Source organism: Macrotis lagotis, chromosome 2 (assembly GCF_037893015.1).
Source record: "Macrotis lagotis isolate mMagLag1 chromosome 2, bilby.v1.9.chrom.fasta, whole genome shotgun sequence".
NCBI lineage: Eukaryota > Metazoa > Chordata > Mammalia > Peramelemorphia > Peramelidae > Macrotis > Macrotis lagotis.
Genome location: NC_133659.1, coordinates 226474008 through 226494436, shown reverse-complemented (window position 1 = coordinate 226494436; position 20429 = coordinate 226474008). Strand labels below are relative to the sequence as shown.

Sequence of the window (20429 nt, the reverse complement as noted above, 5' to 3'; positions counted from 1 at the left end):
AAAAGGAAGGTGAGTATATCAAATGAAGTCACAGCTGTCCAGATCTCCATTCATGTATTCAACAAACATTTGAAAGCTTTACTCTAAATATCCAATTTGTTGATAATTACTATTGAAGAATTCTTTGTTTGATATCCTTGTAAGTCTATATTCCTCCTGTACTGTCCTGTTATCTATGAAGGTACCAGGAAAGACTATTAAATGAAGAAACCCAATAGATATAATGACAGTTAGGTGGTACAGAGGATAGAATGTCAAGTCTGACATCAAGGAGTCCTGAGTTCAAATCCTTTCAGATATTTACCATCTGTGTGACCCTAGATTAATTACTTAAGCCTGTTTCCTTCAAGGTCCTCATCTATGAAGTGAGCTAAAGAAGGAAATAGCAAACAACTTTGCCAAGAAAATCCCAAATGGGGTCATGAAGAGTCAGACACAACTGAAATCACTGAATAATAACATAGATACACCATTTTCCTGATCTTTAGGAGGATAAACCCATCAACAAAAAAGGAGGTAAATTTGTCCTGATTTGTTCATAGGGAACCAATGCTGACTTCCAGTGAGATCTTAAATAATCTCTTGTTGACTCAGTGGCAGTCCTGTTGGCACAGATTTTGTTCCTACTTGTTGGAAGTGGATGGCAAATGACTAACAGTCTTGGTTTTATGTAGTCTTGTACATTGGTTTCCCCACCCATAGCCTATGTAGCCAAAGGAAACATTCATTTAGGTAATGGGGATGCCTGGATTTTTGCTAAATATTTTATGTGTAATATTCCTTTGGCTGGAGGTATTAGAGTCCCTGGTGCTGAGGTTAATTATTCAGACCCTGTCCCTATCTGACAAACACAACTTACCCCAATCCCCTTTCCCCTCCTCTTCTACCAGACTGGGAAGGGGAAAAACTGAAATAAGGAGTTTTGTCAGACACTGAGAGTCAGGGTTTGAAATAGGGTCAAACAATCCCACAACTCTCTATGTCTCTTACACTTGACAATCTGAATTTGACATCAGCTTTTATTGAATACTTTCTAGTTTTATTACTTAGTAAAGTAGTAAACCATAAGACAATAGATTGTCACAGCTTCACAGATGCAATGGAAATGCTGAAAAGGGTCTGAAGAGAGTGTATTTGTGATTCCCTTAGTAGCAGGGTAGCCACTTAGTAAAGATTTTATTTAGCCTTATTATATCTCAGCCAATTTATGGAAAGATGAATTGGGTTTTTTCCTTGACCTTAGCCTAAAGGACTGGAAAGATTCAGAGTCATTATATATGATTGAAGGGCTCTTATCCCCTAAAACTGGGGTTTGGGTCTATAAAGAGAAAGAAAAGCCTCACAGAGAGTGTGAAGTGTACCCAGGTACTTTCCATCCAGCTGTATTTTTTTTTTTGTATTACATAAGGAATAGGGGCAGGGCAGCCTCTTAGTCCTATAGAAACTTCCTGAAAGTCAAACCCAGTAAATAGGGCAGTCTGTGATGGAAACTGGGCAGGCCAATAAGTCAAGGTGTTTCCACTGCTAGGAAATGCTGAACATAACAACCTACTTTGCTAGTTAGTCTCCATTGCTACTTTCCAATCCCAAGGCACATTATTGACTAAAGAACCAGCATGAGAACTAGGAAGGATTGGAGACTAGACTCAGAAGATATGGGACAAGAAAGGAACATAGGAGCATTGATTTAGAACTGGAAGGTACCTTGGAGGACATCTAGTTAAAGCTCAATATTTTATAGATGAGAAGACTGATGCTTCATAGAGGATCCAATTATTGTCAGCCATGGAATTTGAACTCAGGTCTACTGACTCCAAGTCTAGCATTTTTTGAATTTTTGAAAGAGGGTCAAAAAATAAAGGCAGCTAAAAGATTGAATTAAATAAAGGAAGGGTAAAGGAATGGAGAGGGTAGAGCTTCTGCCTTAGAATAAGAGGAGTAGAGAAACAGGGGTTTACCCTGTGGAGGAGATAGGCCAGGGGCTCACCCAATGTGATGGTTACTCCTTAACAAGCCTCCCTTTATTATCAGGAAATCTCTATGAAGTGCATGGCTCAGCACTTTCCCCTTTGGAACTGCATTACAACCACATAATTGAAGCTATCTGATTGGAGGGCAGCCAAGCAGGTAGATTACAAGTGATTAGAAATGATAGGAGAGCCAGTAACTGGAGACAGCTCAGAGAGAGGGCCCCGTCAGCAGAGTTGCAGCAGCTGCTCAGGGTTTCTGGGTTTGGTGATTTTTCTTACTTTCTATTAACAGGTTACTGGCAGCTGAAGACATTGTTCATCTCTCAAATAAAGTGATTTGGTTTCCTTTAAGAACAACCAGAAGTGATGGCTTACGGAACCAATAAGTGGGTGGCCTAGACCACCATGTTTTCTTGGCCTTCTTTAGCTGCTTCCTTCAGAAACAACTAAGAGTTTTTACTATTAAAGGTGGGAGCTTTTTGAAGACAAACCAGAGGGACTTGAGTTTCTGTGTGTATAGGGAGGGAGTGAGAGGAGGGAATCACTATATTCTATAAAAAGAATCAATCCTTATTACTGAAACCTCCTTTCCACTCCCCAGGGAGGTCTATACCCAACTGCCATCATTGCGTACTGCCTAACACTTTCCCATTAAAAGGCCATACTTTTCTTGGCCAAGTTCTGACTTCCCCAACATCACCTTCATGTTTTACTTTGTAGCCAACACCCCAGTTTTCTTTTGGTGGACTTGTCTTGAGTTCTTTCATAGATCAGTCACTTTACCGCCCTTGGGGGCCCCTGGTTCCTGCCAGTCCTAAAGAAAAGGTCTAGATGGGCATTAGTTATGAAGTCTTGGAAGACAGCTCCCCGGGGCCCTTTAAGATATGAGATAGGCTGGCAGGAATTTCTTACCGGTACTGTCTGTGTCCCAGTGATGGGCTGTGTACTGGAGTCGGTGCCTGGCTGCTCTGGGTGGGTCTGTGCTGGTGTATAGAGGGTCATGGCATGTTCTGGTACTGTGGTCTGGCCCGAGTAGTCCTGTGTGGGGTGGGGGTGGGGTGGTACATACTCAGTGGGGATGCTGTTCTGTGGTGGTGGGGGATACTGGGCCTGGGGGTAGGGCTGAGCCATCGCTTCAGGAGGAGCCGTGGTGTCCTGATTACCCTGGGGGAGAGAGAGAGAGAGAGAGAAAGAAAAAGAGAAAACCAACAGGAGGGCTCTGGTTAGAATCTTGGTGGCATGTTGGGTACAGAAAGTGCCCCCTTTCACAATCCATAAAGAGTCCTTCTAGTTTAGTGGGACACTGCTTAACAGTTCTGATGATACATTACCTTAGGTATTATTCTGCTATATAGAAATTATTAATCTTAGTAGTAGTAATGACAGTCTAGCCCTTTGCTGTGACAAAACATTGTGAAATATATTGTCTAATTTGACTTCAAAACGATCCTGTGTGCTAAGCAGTAATATATCATTAGTCTCATTTTTTGGATTATGAAACTGAGACTCAGAAGAGTTGCCCAGTATCATTCAGTATGTATGAGCTTAGCAATGAAGTAAACTCAATGTTCTTTCCATTAAATGATGATGCCCTCTATTGGTAGAATTTCCACAGCAATAGAAGCACTGTGTGTATGTGTGTATGTGAAAAGTCATTATCTTTATCCTGTAAGTCACTTAGCTCCCTTGCACCTAAGTTTCCTTATATATAAAATGAAAGCTTGGACTGGAAAACTTCTAAGATCCCTGCCAGCTCTAAGGCTATGGGACCCTATGACCATCAGGAAGCATTTAGTAATTGAATTTAACATTTATTAATTATCTTCTATATTCAAGAATTGTGCTTGGCATCAGGGATTCAAAGTCAAAAGTGAACATGGCCCTGTCCCCAAAGAGATTATGTAGGAAATGTGTATACAAAAAATGAAAATTAAAAAATATGCAATGTGATTTCTGGGGGGGAGGAGAGCACATCACTAATACATTTGTTAACAACAAGACAACAGATTCTAGGTAAATTGGAAAGATAGGATATGGTAAGATAGGGGTATGAAAAGAATGGGGCAAATGTGAATGGGTAGGAAGATGAAGAAGAAAGTAGTCAGAGAAGGGGGCACCAACCTCAGTAGCCCTATGACTTGGGATCCCTGAATAAAATCATAAGATGATATATTGTCACATCTTCACAGTTGCAATGGTAATACTAAGAAAGTTTGGAAGAGAGTGTATTTGTGATATTTATACACCTGAAGGAATATAAGCACTGGATCTTTGGTTCTTACTGATGTTCAAAACAGGTAGTCCTGGAGTCTGATCAGTTAAATGAGTGGATAGGGGAAATGAGGCATATTTAAGGTACGTACTCTTTTCCCTCAATCCAGGTCTGTTCTGACCTGGTGTGCATGTGTGTGTGTGTGTGTGTGTGTGTGTGTGTGTGTGTGTGTGTGTTTGTGTGTGTGTGTGTATGTGTCTGTGTTTGGCTAATGGGGGTAACAGTGGTCCCAGAAAGATCTTTGGTCCTGAGTTGGTAACAAAAAAGCAGGTCTTTAATAGTCTAGGTAGGGATTGATTGCATCCTGTAGCCCAGATTAGTTCTGCCCTAGACTTCACTTCAATAATGAATGAAAATTGTCTACAGGCTATGGTATAAGTGTTAAATATATACATTTCTCCCCTCAAATAGTTAACAATCTAGATTTATCATGATTTCTAAGAGGCATTCCTAAAGGCTAAATCTCTCATGGCTCCTAATCTCTAAAATGAGAGAAAGGTGAGATAGGGGAGCTGCCTGCAACTGCTTTCTCTAAAGAATCCCAAGGACTGACCAAGGAGTACAGAATGCTTGGGGCAGCTAAGAAATTTGGCTTTTGGATTATAGATTTGGGAACATCAGACTGGTCTTGTTCCAAAGTCATTCAACCTCAGAAGAAGGGGTTTGATTTCCAAGATCAGGAGAGGATAGAGATGACTCAGCCCAACTATTTCTATTAGAAATAACTTTTAGGTAATTTTGAGGGGGAATTTAGGGGCCATGGGAGGCTCTATATTTCCAGATTCAACATCTCTGATCCTTTTACAAATGCATTTTGGGAAGCAGCAACATGAAACTTATCCATCTTCTAAGTCTAAGGCTCTTTTGAGTAGGTTGGAGTCTACTCTAGGGGGGATGCCATGGTAAATGAAATAGGGTGGGATTCCTATAGAGTATCTATATACAGGCCTGTGACAGAGGCAGTATCTTGTTTATTCTTCAAGGATTGCCAGCTTCTCTAGCCCTTCTTGTGCTATCCTCCAAAACTGGTATCTCAAGGGTTCTACTCTGGCTACCCCTGGGATACCCTGAGCTGTGGATCTGTATTCCTAATGAGCAAACTCTCTCTGGTCCCCTCGCTTTGGTGCAGCTGGCAGATTCTTTCCCTCTATCTTTAGAGACTGAGAAACTGGGGCAACATTCAACTTCAAGAACAACAAAACACACACACACACACACACACACACACACACACACACACACACAAAGAGCTTCACTGGAGACTCCAGCATCATTTTTCCAAAGTGGGCTGCAAAGCCCCATTGCCCATTATTAACAAACATGTTAAGAGAATATGTCAGCCCCATAGCTTCCAACTGATAGAAGAAATATAAGAAAGCGGGGAAAGGGAGAGAAGGAGGTTGAGGTGCAATGAGAAAAGGGAAAGTATAGAAGATGAAAGAAGCAGAGCATGATCAGGAAGATGCAGTTAAGGGAGAGAGAACCACAAAGGGAGACCATGGAAAGAGTTATGAAAGCAGAGGCAGTAGGGAGTGTAATGAAGAGAAAAGCAAGGAACAAAGGGAGAAGGTAAAAGAAAACAGGGAAAGACAAAAACCATGGAAAAGGAAGCGACAAGGAATGAGAGAGAAGGAGCTGTCAAATGGGCTTTTTGGCAGGCACAGCAGAGATCAATTAACTGATAAATATTTGATTGGAACCTTAGCTTCAACTTACAGAATTTTTCCAGTTTCTCCTTTTTCTCCCCACCAACTCCCACCCTTTTCTGTTTCCATCTTCCTTTAAAGTCTGGTTTTTTTTTTCTGTTTCAGTCCTCTTCCATCTTCCAACTTTTCTACCCTTCCCCCCAGAGTAGTTCCCAAACACAGTTCTCCATACCCCGAGGGCCTCTTGCCCACTCTACCCCATTTGGGGTTAGGGAAGTGAAGGTGAATGCCACCTGTTCATCACTCAGATGTAGATGACTTGATTGGAATGCCAGAATCCAATGCCGTCACCTGCCAATCAAGAGCCTTTGAGACATCTGACAAGTCACCAGGGCAAGAAGGCATCAGGGGATGTGAGTAGATCTTGAATACTCTGTTTAGGGGACATTGGAGGGGAAAGAGATTATGTAAAAGAGGCAATTATCAATTCAGAGGAAACACAGAAGTCTCAGTCTGCTCTCAGTGAGGACCAGTTTCAAATATCCAGGGGTTCATCCTCAGATTGGTCAATTTTCTGCACTGGGATTAGATTCTATAAAATGTGTCATGGTTTCCTCTAGTAGACTTTGAGAGAGAGGCCTGACATGCCTCACTCACTCTGCCAGTCTACCTCCCTCTTCTTTTTCAACCTCATCTATTTATACAAGTAGAGACTTATAAAGAGGATATTTATAAACAGGGCTTTCTTTAAGGAATCAGGAGTGGGATTAGGTGATCTTTCAACTTCAGTTTTTTTTTTTCCTTTGGATTTGGAGAGTCTGAAGGCCTTAAGAGTAGCCTATTAAAATGAAAAAGAAATGCCCTAAATAATGAATTCTAAGTCTTATGGGACAACCCCTTCCTTAATAGCTACTTCTTTGGTTCACTCCATGGGAATTGAATACAAGGCAAATACAAGGGAGGAATGTTTAAGGCAAATGAATAAAGGAATTGAGTTCTGAAGAAGTGAGATAAAGTGTATCTACTTCACAGTTTTGCCTGGTGCTAGCTCAAGGTTGGAAGTTGTGAGTCTTCAAAGAAAATGAACTGATTGATCTGGTTAGAGTAGAGTTGATGAGAAGTAAGAATAGCATCATTTTAGATTGTAAGTGATATATCTGATGAGTGGTCATCAAGATTTTGCTTGAAGAACCCCAATGAAAGTCAGCCCTCCAGAGGCAGCCTATTCTACTTTGAGATAGCCTTAACTGTTATTATATCTCGATTACCTCTTGCCTAAATTTGTTCCTCTATTGCTACCATTCAGTGCTCTTAGTTCTGCCCTCTAGGATAAAATAAAACATTTAAATAATTTTTCCATCATGTTCCCTGTAAGTCATTTCTTCTATAGTTTAAATTCTTTTAGTTCCTTCAATGGATTCTCATGTGGCATGACTTTCAATTAGTTTTTAATATGTGCCAATCATTGGGGATACAAAAAAGGCAAAAGACAATTCCTGCCTTCAGGAAACTCACTACCTATCAGGGAGACAACATATTTTGAACAATAATAAACAAGGAATATATAGAATAAATAAGAAAAAAGGCCCTAGAATAAGAGAGATTAGGAAATGATTTCTTCAGGAGGTGGGGTTTTAGTTGGGATTTGAAAGACTCCAGGAGGGAAAAATGAGTGGGGAAGCATGCTAGGTATGGAAGGCAGTCAGAGAAAATTCCCAAAGTTGAGCTATGGAGTGTTTTGTTTAAGGAATTGCAAGAAAGCTAGTGTCACTTGATCAAAAAGTACATGATAGGAGGTACAAAAAGTGGAACAGTGGAGGAAGGGAGAGGTTATGAAGGACTGACATCAGAGAATTTTGTATTTGATCCTAGAGGTGATAGGGAATCACCAGAATGATTGAGTAGGAGGGTGATAAGAACTAGTGGTATTTTAGGAAAATCATTTAGAATGGAGGATTGATTGGAGTAGAGAGAGACTTGAGACAGGCAGATCCACAGTAGTCTATTGCAATAGTTCCAGCATCAGGAGATTAGGGCCTGTACCAAGATGGTAGCAGTATCAGAAGTGAGAGGGAGGCATATTTATTTATTCAGTCATTTATTTATTTATTTATTTTTTTATTCATTAGATTTTTTTTTTTCAAGGCAATGGGGTTAAGTAGCTTGCCCAAGGCCACACGGCTAGGTAATTATTAAGTATCTGAGGTTGGATTTGAACCCAGGTACTCCTGATTCCAAGGCCGGTGCTCTATTCACTGTGCCACCTAGCCACCCCTAGGGAGGCATATTTAAGATAAGTTGCTGTATCCTGAGTGCCATTTTCTGTTGTTCTACATATTATCAGCAGCTAGATGGCATATTTGAGATATGTTGCTATAGTTTGAGTATCATTCTCTGGTTGTTTGATATATTATCAGCAGCTGGATGGTATAAGTGGATAGATCTTCAGGCCTGGGGTCAGGAAGACTTGAATTAAAATCTAACACACACAACTGGCTGTGTGATCTTGGGTAAGTCATCTAACTTTTGTTTGTCTCAATTTCCTCAACTATAAAAGAGGAATAACAATGGCACCCACCTCATAGAATTGTTGTCAGGATAAAAAGACATAATATCTATAAAGTGACTGATCAAACACTAGTACTTAATAAATCCTCATTCCCTCCTCTTATCTACAAATTTGTTCATGGGTGTGTCAGTGGATTTTGTTTTCTATTCTCAACTCAGTTGATAAAGTCACAGGGAATAATCATAGATGGTGAAATTTAATGTATTTACAAGGTGTTAAAGCTCTTCATTTCTTGAGAGGATGAAAAAGACTTTTCTCTCCTGCATCCTAGTGGTTATAGTGTCTAGCAGGGGAATTATTAGCCTAGGAGTTTAAAAAACTCAGTTTTAGAGAATATGAGACTGTTGAAGGTGTACACACACTCCACAGTTTGCTCATACCTACAAGCAATTTCTTTTTTTCTTTTTTTCATTTTTACAAGGCAATGGGGTTAAGTGGCTAACACACAGCTAGGTAATTTTTTTTTTATTTTTAAAGATTTTATTTGAGTTTTAGAATTTTTCTCCCAATCTTACTTCTCCCCCCACCAAGGAAAGCAATCTGTCAATCTTTATTTTGTTTCCATGTTTTACATTGATCCAAATTGAGTGTAATGCGAGAGAAATCACATCCTTAAGGAAAGAAACAAAAAAGTATAAGAGATAACAAGATCAGACAATAAGATATCTGTTTTTTTCCCCCTAAATTAAAGGGAATAGTCCTTGAACTTTGTTCAAACTCCACGGCTCTTTATCTAGATACAGATGATATTCTCCATTGCTGACAGCCCAAAATTGTCCCCGATTGTTGCACTGATGGAATGAGTGAGTCCATCAAGGTTGATCGTACACCCCCATGTAGGGTGTACAGTGTTTTTCTGGTGCTGCTCATCTCACTCAGCATCAGTTCATGCAAATCCCTCCAGGCTTCCCTGAATTCCCATCCCTCCTGGTTTCTAATAGAACAATAGTGTTCCATGACATACATATGCCACAGTTTGCTAAGCCATTCCCCAATTGAAGGACATTTACTTGATTTCCAATTCTTTGCCACCACAAACAGGACAGCTAGGTAATATTAAGAGTCTGAGGCTAGATTTGAACTCAGGTACTCCTGATTCCAGGGCTGGTGCTCTATCCACTGCGCCACCTAGCTGCCCCTTACAAGCAATTTCAAAGAATGGTATCTGGCAGCAGAGAAAAGAGTCAGCTTTGTACTTAAGAAAGAACTAGCTCTGGTAAGGGAGAGTTGTCAGAAAGAATTGCACAAGGAAAGAAAGGACTTTAAAGCCTGATAGTTCTGGAGTTATGAATTGCCTTGATGAATTGTGTTCCCTGTGCATTGACATAATATTGTACTTTGAGTTTTTGCTCACTTTAGATACTAAGTAGATATCATGGATACTAAATGTATTTGTAAGAGCTTGTGCCTCATATTTATGAGGGAGTTGGGTAGGAATTTTTTGTAGTTACTTTACTTACTATCTTAGCAAGTGCCTTGGCTGATTTAATTTTTGTAAAGTAGTTTGTAATTTTGCAAATAAAATGGTTAAAAATATCAATGCTCTTTGACCTAGATATTCCATCACTAGGCCAAGGAAGTCATTGATAGAAAGCTCTGTAATATATTTATAGTATCAATTTAGTGGCAGCAAAAAATTGGAAACAAAATAGATCCTCAACATTTGGAGAAGAGATATGAGAAGACACCTTTCCTGATTACTTGGGGGGTGGCTAATTATCTAAGGATTTGGAATATTACATATATTATCAGATTGTTTTTTGAAGAGTTGATTAGTTTTGCTGATTTTTTTCTCTTTTCTCATTTTGGAAAAAGGAGGTATGTTGAGGAACTTTAGACTATGGAAAAACTAAATACAATTCTCTTTTTAAAAAAGAAAAAATAATTGTGTTAAAGAGAAGCATACTGATAACTGCTTATGAATGCTAAAATACCTTAGAATTTTTGATTAGCAGATGTGTTAAACCACATAGAACCAAGAATAAATCCTATATGGGGTTCACTACAGACATTTAAAAGCTGACAACAAACCTTAATGTTGACACTTTGTTTTTCTTCTTTGAGCCTAGGTTTCTTTTTTTTTTTTTTTTTTTTTTTGCAAAATGAGAGACTGGACTGTTTGATTTCTAAGATCCCTTCCAATGCCTATAATATAGATTCACAGAGAGAGCAAGGGCAGGAGGAGAGCTCTTTATTTAATAGTTACCCTGATGTCTAGCAGTCACTCCAATTCCCTAATCGTTCCCCTTCTTTTCTTCTTTAAGAGTGAGTCTTTCTTTCTTGCCCGAATATAAGTATATGGACCCATTCCTACTAACTGATAGTTTGATTTACTCCATTTCTTTTTATTTTCTTTTAGTTTTTGCAAGGCAATGGGGTTAAGTGGCTTGCCCAAGGCCACCTGGCTAGGTAATTATTAAGTGTCTCAGACTGGATTTGAACTCAGGTACTCCTGACTCCAGGGCTGGTGCTCTATCCACTGCACCACCTAGCTGCCGACTTGCTCTATTTCTCATCTGGATAAGTTCCTCTTTCCTTTAGACACTCTGGTAGCCCCCTACTCTTAGAGACTTGCTATGTTGATACTAAATTTAGTGGAGGTAACCAACCAATAGGCCTTCTCTCCATTGTATCTCATAACTCCTAAGCTCAAGCAATCCTCCAGACTCAGACTCCTCTGGAAGCAGGGATTATAGGCTTATGCCAGAGAGTCTAACATCACCCTGGTTATTTTCCATCCTGAAGCTGTGATTGTCCTAGACACTCTCCCTGCTTTCAGTGTCTAAGTTCCTGTCTCCCTCTGGCTCTCACAATCTGCCCAGACAATTAGGTTAATTGCATTTCAGGCCCTCTGGTTCCTAGGAAGGTACCAGATGCAGTTCTGAGTTCCCACTCAAAACTGAGGAGGAAGGAGAAGTGGGTGGGGGGCAAGTGAGCAAGTTCAAGTCTATTTTCCTATCTACTTTGGGTAAGTCAGACTTCCTGGTGAAAAAGTCAGAAACTGGCCAAGTGGCAGCTATGTTAGGGAAGGTGACTATTGTAAAGAGTGTGTGCAGGGGGACAAGTGGGAGTGCCCAGAACATACCTTTTCATAACTCCCCACAGGCAAGGTGGCACAATGGGAGCACAGAGTCTCAGTTCTACCTCTCAGGGTTATAGCTGAAGTAAAGAGTCTCTAGAGATCTCTCTTATCCACTAATGTTACAAAAGAGAAACCTGAAGCCCAGAGAAGGAAAGGAGCTTTTCTTCTTTTGAAAAGTTAATAGTAAATAGCAGAACTGGGACTACACCCAGGTACTCTGACTCTAAATTCAGTATTCTGAGCTGTCTCTAACTGGGAAATTTTCATCTCTTGGGGCCTTAATTTTTCTATATGCAAAGTGAGGGAAAGGATCAGATAATTTCCAAGTTTTCTTCCAGCTCTGACATTCTATTTGTGTCATATATAAATCATGAAATATGGGCCAGGCAGGCATATCCAGACCAAACCCAAGCACATTTATGTTTATGACATGCAAGGACTAATAAAGGAATTAGTCTCTTGTTCCAGAGAATGTTCATTCAAATTTTATTTTTATCTACTAATCACAAGAAAGTGAAGTTTAGGGGAAGAGAAGAAAGGAGAAATGGCTAGATTATTTTGGAGGAATGAAGATTTTAAAAAAAGCACAAGGATGACATTTTTATATCAAGTCTAAAGCCCAAATATCTACTATTGTTCATAGTGAGTTCATGAATCAGAACAGTTTATAGTCCTATTGTCAAGATAAATTACTTTTTTTTTACATAATTCATTTTGCCTTGATGGAAAGTATTATTGTCCACGAATAAATGAATGCAAGTTTGAATTTCTGTATCATGTTTGCATTACTTCTGAGCTAAGATATTAGTTGTAACAAATAGAATTATAATAGCTAACTGTGGAGTATAGAGGTTTTAGAAATCATCTACTCTAATAACTCCTTATTTTACAGAGGAGGAAACTAATCCAGATGAGGAAGTGACTTACTCAAAGTCACAGAATCAGTTACCCTTACCTTCTGATCCCTAGTCTATTATTTTTTCTTTATATAGTTAGCTAATGGAGGAAAGTGATGATATGAATAATACAAGTCAGCAAATAATGCAAAAGTCCTATTAGAATCTGAATTTCATGATGGGATTTTTTTTTTTTTTTGCTCCAGTCTCTATAAAATCATTTGACTTGATAGTTAAATTAGTTTAAACAATGAGAAGTGGTCCAGAAATGCATTGAGTGAAAGGGGAAGCCTGGGATTAAATAGATAATCTATAGAGTAGATAATCCTCATGATTAACTGAGAGGTAACTAACTATTCAGGGTATCCTGAAAATCCTAGGGTTATTAAAGTCCAATAATTTATGCTATAGCAGCTTAAAACTGCTCTAAGACTTTTGGCACCCCATATTTCTTTATATATTGTGCAAAAAATTTAAAAAAATTCTCCAAGGATCAACAGAGATCTGAGAGGGCTTTGGATCTATTTTCCAAGTGCTCCAAGGTCCTATGATATTAAAACATCGGTGCATGTGTGGGTGGGGGAGCACTATTTCTAAGAGGTCAGGGACATGTTTCCACTATAACTAAAACCAAGGAAGGGACTCCTCCAGAGGCTTCTTTTCCCTTTGACTCAGTAGATCTCCAGGCTGTGGACCATGCTGCTGACTCTTTCATTTCTGGGAGCCATTGCTCATAAAGCTACAGACAGAAGGAGCTATAGATGCCTTGGTCAGTGCAGGCAGCCTTGGAAGTGGAACCTCTAGCCAGTTAGATTTTCACAGAAGCTGGGATCTTTGGGGCCATCTTATCCTGCTCCCATACTATTTTGCCCTTCTCCTAAAAATCTATGACAGATTGTGAAGGTATAAATAACTAGATTGTACAACATATTGGATAGTAGAATGGATATCAGGGAAGAGTTCCAGGTTTTGAGCTTAGGTGATTAGAAGTGCGGTGCTCTCAATAATAATAAGAAAGAAAGGATGAGAGGTAGTTTTTTGGGAGATGAAGGATAATGAGTTCTTTTTTTGAATATGTTGAATTTGAAATGCTTTTGGGACATTTGATTCAAGATGACCAACTGTGGAAGTCAGGAGAGAGATATAGATCTGGAAATCATCTTTGTAAGAGATAATTGAGGCAATGTAAACTAATGAAATCAACAAATGAGGTAGTGTATAGAAAAAAGAGAAAGCCCAGGACAGAGCTTTGAGGGTCAGCCACTGTTAGGGGTATTACTAATATAGGAGGTTGAGAAGCAGTTACAATCCTAGATGAAAGCTGAGAGGATAGAATATTTAGGAAGAGATGGTGATCAATAACACCAAATGCTTGCAAAGAGGTTGAAAAGGACAAGTATTGAGAAAAAGTCATTGGATTTTGGGAATTAAGAGATCACTGGGAACTTTGGAGAGAGCCATTTCAGTTGAATGATGAGGTCAGAAGCCAGATTGCAGAAGGTTTAAAAGCAAGTAAGAGAAGAGGAGAAATACCTAGTAAAGACAGTTTTTTCAAAGCATTTAGCTGAGAAGAGAGATATTGGCCAATTGCTGGATGGTCAGATGAAGTAGGGTTTTTTTTTTTTAAGAATGTAGACAACATGGGAGTGTTTGTAGGCAGGAGAGAAGGAACCAGGGAGATTTCCAAGAAGAGAAAAAGGGTTGGGACAATAATGGTGACAATCTTCTGGAGTAGATGGAGCAAGGCATGGAATCAAGAAGTTTGTGTTGACAGAGAGCAAGAACCTTTTATTCATAAGAGACCAGGGTGAAGGAGAATGTGGTGAAAGAAGACATTTTTCTGATGTGAGATAAAGAGAGGTGTAGAAGAGGGAGCTATAGAAAAAATATCTTGAAGTGTAAAAGGACTACTTTTAATCAGTGAGGTCTCAGTTGACACTGTGACAAATGTATTAGATCTAATTAGTATTATTTTGTGATTTTATCCAGTTTTGTTCAATATCAGGTGAATAGAAATGATGGTGGGAGTAATCTAGTGTTGAGGTTTGACTAGACATAATCAGCAATTGTCATAAACTGTTTAAAGAGTTTAAAGGAGAGGGACCAAGGAGTGAAATGCTTCAAAAGTCATCCTTGGAGGAATGGGAGATGCTTAAGAATGAAATTCTAAAGACACAAAGGGATACACCTTGAATGAGTAGGAAAAACAGAATTGTCTGAATATATCAATGTGGAAGCACGGGAAACTTACCAACTGACTTGTATTTAAAAAATAAATAACAAAAAAATGGAAGCAAGTCCAGGTAACATAAGATGAATATGAGTGTGATATTTCATTGTTCAATTGTTTTAGTTGGGTCTGATTCTTCATGACTCGTTTGGAATTTTCTTTGCAAGTAAAACAAAAATAAGATTTTTTTAAAAATAAGCTAAGAAAAATAGGAAGATAAAAGTAGGATTAAGGCCTTTGTTTGGGGAGAATGGGATGGTAACTAACAACCAGACTGTTCAATTCTTTGTGACCCCATTTGGGATTTTCTTGGAAAACATACTAGAATGGTTTGTTATTTCCTTCTCTAATTTGTTTTACAGTAGAAGAATTGAGGCAAATAGGATTAAATGACTTGCCCAAGCTAGGAAGTGTCTTAGGGTGTACTTGAAGTTATAAAGATGAATTTTCCTGATTCCAAGCCCAATGCTTGGATAGAACATTGGGCCTGGAGTCGAGAGGATCCAAATTCAAATCGGGCCTCAGACATTTGATACTTACTAGCTATGTGACCTTGGGCAAATCACTTATCCCTGATTACCTTGCATCTAGGGCACTCTCCAGTCTTCCAGATTCGTATTTGGTTACTGGACCCAGAGGACTCTGGAGAAGAAAGTGAGGCTGGTGACTTTGCACAGCACCCCCTCACTCAAATCTAATTCATGTGTATGTCAAGGCATCACTTCCCTGATATGTTCTTCAAAAATGAAGGACAAACAACAACTATATTTTGAGTTCCACATTTTTCTCCTCCTTTCCTTCCTTCCCCTCTCCCCTTGACAGAGAGAAATCTGATATGGGCTATACATGTATAACTGTGTTAAACATATTTCTATATTAATCATGTTGTGAAAGAAGAATCAGAACAAAAGGGAAAAAGCATAAAACAAATTTTTAAAATTGAAAATAGTATGTTTTGATCTGCATTCAGATTCCATAATTCTCTGGATGTGGATATATTTTCCATAACAAGTCCTTTAGAATTGTCTTTGATCCAGTTAGCTATTTTTCATGAATTTAAGTCATCTGGCCCAGAAGAACTACATCTTTATTAGCTGAAAGAACTGCAGATGTGATTCCTGTGTAATAATTGAAAATTCAAGGAAAGCAGATAGTAGAAGGGCAGATTTTCAAAACAGGCAAAATGCAAGGCAATGATTCACTTTTTGGGAAAACTCTAGAATGAATCATGAAAGAGATTGTGGGCAAACATCTAGAAAGGAGAGTAGTTATTATAAAGAGCTTGGCTGTCTTCATCAAGAATTGGTCATGTCAGACTAACTTCATTTCCTTTTTTGATAGGATTACTAAACTGATAGATGAGAGGTATGATATGTACAGAGTTTATCCAGATTTTAACAAAGCCTTTTCTCCTCTTATCATTTATTTTTATAAACATTTATTTTTCTCTTCCAACAAATATGTAGTGTCCAGTAAAACAAATACCCAAGTTGAGAATGTCCAAAAAATGCATGTATCATTCTAGATTTTAAGTCCATCATTTTTTTCTGACTGGAGGTGGATGGTGTAATTCATCCTCAATTCTCTGTACTCATGGCTTATGATTTCATTATTCATTATTCTGAGGCCTTTCAGAGATATTTTTCTATAATGTTGTTTTCATTATGTAAATTATTCTTCTAGTTCCACTCCCTTCACTCTGCATCAGATCACAACGTTCTTCCCAGTTTCCTCTGAAACTGTCAATTTCATTGTTTCTTATGGTAGATATGCAATTATATTCATAAACCTTTTATTTTTAAAAAAATTTTTAGCCATTCCTCCAGCTTGGGATACTATGGAAAGAGCTGCTATAAATATTTTTGTACAAATGGAACCCTTTTCTATTTCTTTGACCTCTTTTGGGGTATAAAAGCCCAGCAGTGAAATGGTTAAGTCAAAGCATATACTTATTTTAGAAGGGGAAGCTAGGTGGTGAAGTGAATAGTGCACTGTCCTTGGAGTCAAGAGAATGAGAATTTGAATCCAGTCTCAGACACTTGACATTTACTAGCTGTGTGACTTTGCTTCAAGGCAGGATTGCCTTGAATCCAGGGCCATCTCCAGTTGTCCTGATACATCTCTGGCTATTGAACCCAGATGGCTCCAAAGGAGAAAGTGAAGTTGGTGATTTAGCATAACACCCCTTCACTCAAATCCAGTTTATATGCTTGTCATGGCATCATCTCCCCTGATATCATGGTCTTCTTTAAGAATGAAGGACAAACATCATCATGCTTTTTTTTTTTAGTAAGTTTGGGGGGCATTGTCCCAAATTTAACAGTTTTTGATAAAAATTTCATTGTTTTTATGGAGATTAAATTGATATAATCCAATGGATTCAGAACTGGTTGGTTAACAATATTGTTAATATGAAAATATTTTAGTGAGAGGAAGAAGGGTTTGTATCATTAAAAAATAAAATTAAATAAATAAAAAACTGTTGAGATGGGTAGGTTAAAAGAATGTTTATTTATAAATTGATACTTTCCATGTGCTTCTCTGATTTAAAATTGCAGAGAGGGGCAGCTAGGTGGTGCAGTGGGTAGAGCACCAGCCCTGGAGTCAGGAGTACCTGAGTTCAAATCCGACCTCAGACACTTAATAATTACCTAGCTATGTGGCCTTGGGCAAGCCACTTAACCCCATTGCCTAGCCAAAAAAAAAACAAAAAAAATTTGCAGAGAATAAGAAATGCCTCCCAGGTTGAGTTATCACCTCTAATCCAACATGCTGTAAACTCAAGCTTTGATTGACCCCACCTCCCTTAACTTCCTCTCTCCTCTGATTGGAGGGCTAGAGAGTGGAGTTCCAAATTCCTCCTAATGTCTTCCTTTAGAGAGGGCACAAACTCTCAGCCCACTCTACTTTTATAAAACAAGATATATCTGCACTGGGTTGGGTTACTTTCCCCCCACTTTCCTGTGTGTTTGGAGGGCAGTGTCTTTTTATTAACTATACCCCCAGAATTTAGCAGAGTGAAGACACTTAGTAGACATATGGTAGATACTTAATAAATGTTTATTGGATTTAACTGGAAATGATTCAATGTCAAAATGGCAGGAGATCTCCAGTGGAATATGACAGGGATATCTACCCTTGACCCTATGCTGTTTAACAATGTTATCAGTGACCTAGAAAAAAGGCACAGATTGTGTGTTCATTAAATTTATAGATGACAGGGGCAGCTAGGTGGCACAGTGGATAGAGCACTGGCCCTTGGAGTCAGGAGTACCTGAGTTCAAATCTGACATCAGACACTTAATAATTACCTAGCTGTGTGGCCTTGGGCAAGCCACTTAACCCCATTGCCTTGCAAAAACTACAAAAACAAAACAAAACAAACAAATTTATAGATGACAAAAAAAACTGGGACAACTAACACAGTGGATGAATGAGTGATGATTCAGAAGAAATTTTGACAGAGAATCCTGAGTTCAGTCCAATCCAATAAAGATAAATGTAAATCTTGCACATAGGTCCAAAAAGCAACACCATATATATGATGGTCTGAAAAAAATTTTTTTTCTTTTTTTTTAGTGGATGGTCAGTTCATATATGGGCCAGAAGTGTGATATGGAAATTTAAAATACTGAATGTCATCTTAGGCTACTTTGAAATAGCTTCCAGGAATAGAGATATGATAATTCTATTATATTTTTGCCTTCATTAGACCTCATCTGGAATATTGTATTCAATTCTGAGATCTAGCATTTAAGAAGGATTGATAAGCTGTCAAGAAGAGATGGTGAAGGGATTTGAGTCCATTTCATCTGGGGCTCAGCTGAAGGAAATGGGAACATCTAGTCTGGTAAACAGAAGATTTAGGAGAAGACATGATAACTATGTTCAAATATGTAGAGAAGGAGTTAGACTTTTTCTGTTTGATTCCAGAGGACAGAAGCTGGTGTTCTGAGTGTAAGTTACAAAGAGAGGCAAATTTAGGCTGCAAGTAAGAAAAAGGTTGCCTTGCTATGTGATGGAAATCTTCAAGTAGAGGCTGGATGGCTATTTTTTGGAATATCTAATAGTGAGGATTCCTTCCCATAAGAGTTGGAGTAGATAGATTCTGAGGTCCCTTCCAAATCTCAAATTCTGTATTTCTGTACAAACATTGGGTTTCTTGAAGCTGGAAGCAACCAAGATTCCCCACTGTCCCTGGTTTCTGTGTTACAGAAACCTAAATCTTATTCCCTTCTCTAGGTAAGTACAAGGTCCAGGAAAAGTAAAAGGGACTAGGAAAAGACAAAGTGAGGACAGAGTCTAACAGCACATTGAGAATGAGAAAAAAGAGGATGAGGGGAATCCAGGAAGAGAAGGGAAATGAAAGATGATATAGGAAGGGAATTGGAGAGGAGGGGGAGAGAAAGGGAGGGCTGAGAGACTTGGGGGAGAATATTCACCTGAGTGATTTGTTCCTCCTGCCCCATCTAATCCATTTTGTCCCTTGACAGCTGGTTTAATTTCTTTTATTAATTAGGGCTGTCAGATGGCCTGTCATACTGAATATTATTTCATTCAGGGACCATTAGGTTCCCTTGTTCCGCTGCCACCCTGCTCTGGTAGGCCACTCTTCTCTTTGCCTTCCCTTCATCTTTGCTTACTCCTTAATCTGAGGGAGCCAACCCCCAACCCACAGTCTTTTGCCCAGTTAGTTAGGTGCTTCAGGAGAGATTAGAAGATGGCCCTCCTCTTACCCCTTTTCTATTGGAGGAATAGGGGTTTCTCCTTTAGGGGGCTGAGAGGTAGATTTTTTTTCTTTTCTTGTTTTGAACACTAGTCAAAAGCAAGAAAAAAAATATTTCTTGACTGAGGGCAGAGATCTGAAGTCCTGGAGTGATTTAGCTTAAAAAACAAGTTTCATTGCTCCTTTTGTCCAACACAGTTATTCTTGACCCTATCTCCTACCCTTTTCTGTTCTCTTCCCTTTATTGAACTTTGTCTTTGCAACAAAGGACAATTAAGCAAAAACATCTGATTCAGAAATTTCTGACAATATATACACTCTTCTGTCTTAGTAGTCTGTTACCCTTCTTCTATGAATTAGGAGGTACATTTTGTTATCTCTTATTCAGGACCTAGATTGGTTTTCTCAGAGTTCAGTTTCTTCTTGGGGATCTTTTAAAAGTTGCAGTCACTGGCACTTAAAACATCCATGGGCACAAATATCTCTGGTCAATTATTTCTTGGCCTGAGGTAGGAGGAAGCAATAGCAGTCCTCCTTGGGAATGTTGTTTGATGGCTTGGTTCTAGACCCTTTTTTAATCCTCAGAAGAACAAAGAAGTATTCTTTTTTTCTTTTATTTCTTTTTTCCCCTTAGGCAATTGACTTATCCAGCTTCACATAGCTAGTAAGTGTCTGAGACTGTTTTGAACTTGGGTCCTTGGTGCTCTATCCATCGACCCAAAAATATTCTATAATGCAGTCACAGTTGGAAAAGGTAGCTTGGGGTTAGAGGTGCCAAAGTTTATGATCACCAAGAGCACTCTTAAGGCAGACAGAAGACAGACAGAAATTCCTGATTCCATTATGTAGTAGTTGCACATCCTTAAGCAAATTACTTCATGTCTTTTGAATTTGGTTTCCTCTTCTGTAAAATGGGGATAATCATACATGTGGAAAGTATTTTGTAAACCTTACAACTCTGTACAGACTTCCAGTCAAGAGGTCTGTCTAAATAGCAGGCAGGCCTAGCCAACTTCCCCATAGTTACTTCAGCTGAAT

General features: G+C 38.8%; 1 protein-coding gene across 9 annotated transcripts in view; it reads right to left on the bottom strand.

Moving 5' to 3' along the window:
• RBFOX3 (RNA binding fox-1 homolog 3) overlaps positions 1–20429 on the bottom strand; it is a 206964-nt gene that overhangs the window by 61794 nt on the left and 124741 nt on the right. For all 9 annotated transcript variants that reach the window (XM_074225008.1, XM_074225003.1, XM_074225005.1 and 6 more), the window contains exon 2: positions 2883–3134. In XM_074225008.1, the coding sequence (XP_074081109.1) occupies positions 2883–3134 (252 nt within the window). The remainder of the gene's footprint in view (positions 1–2882; positions 3135–20429) is intronic.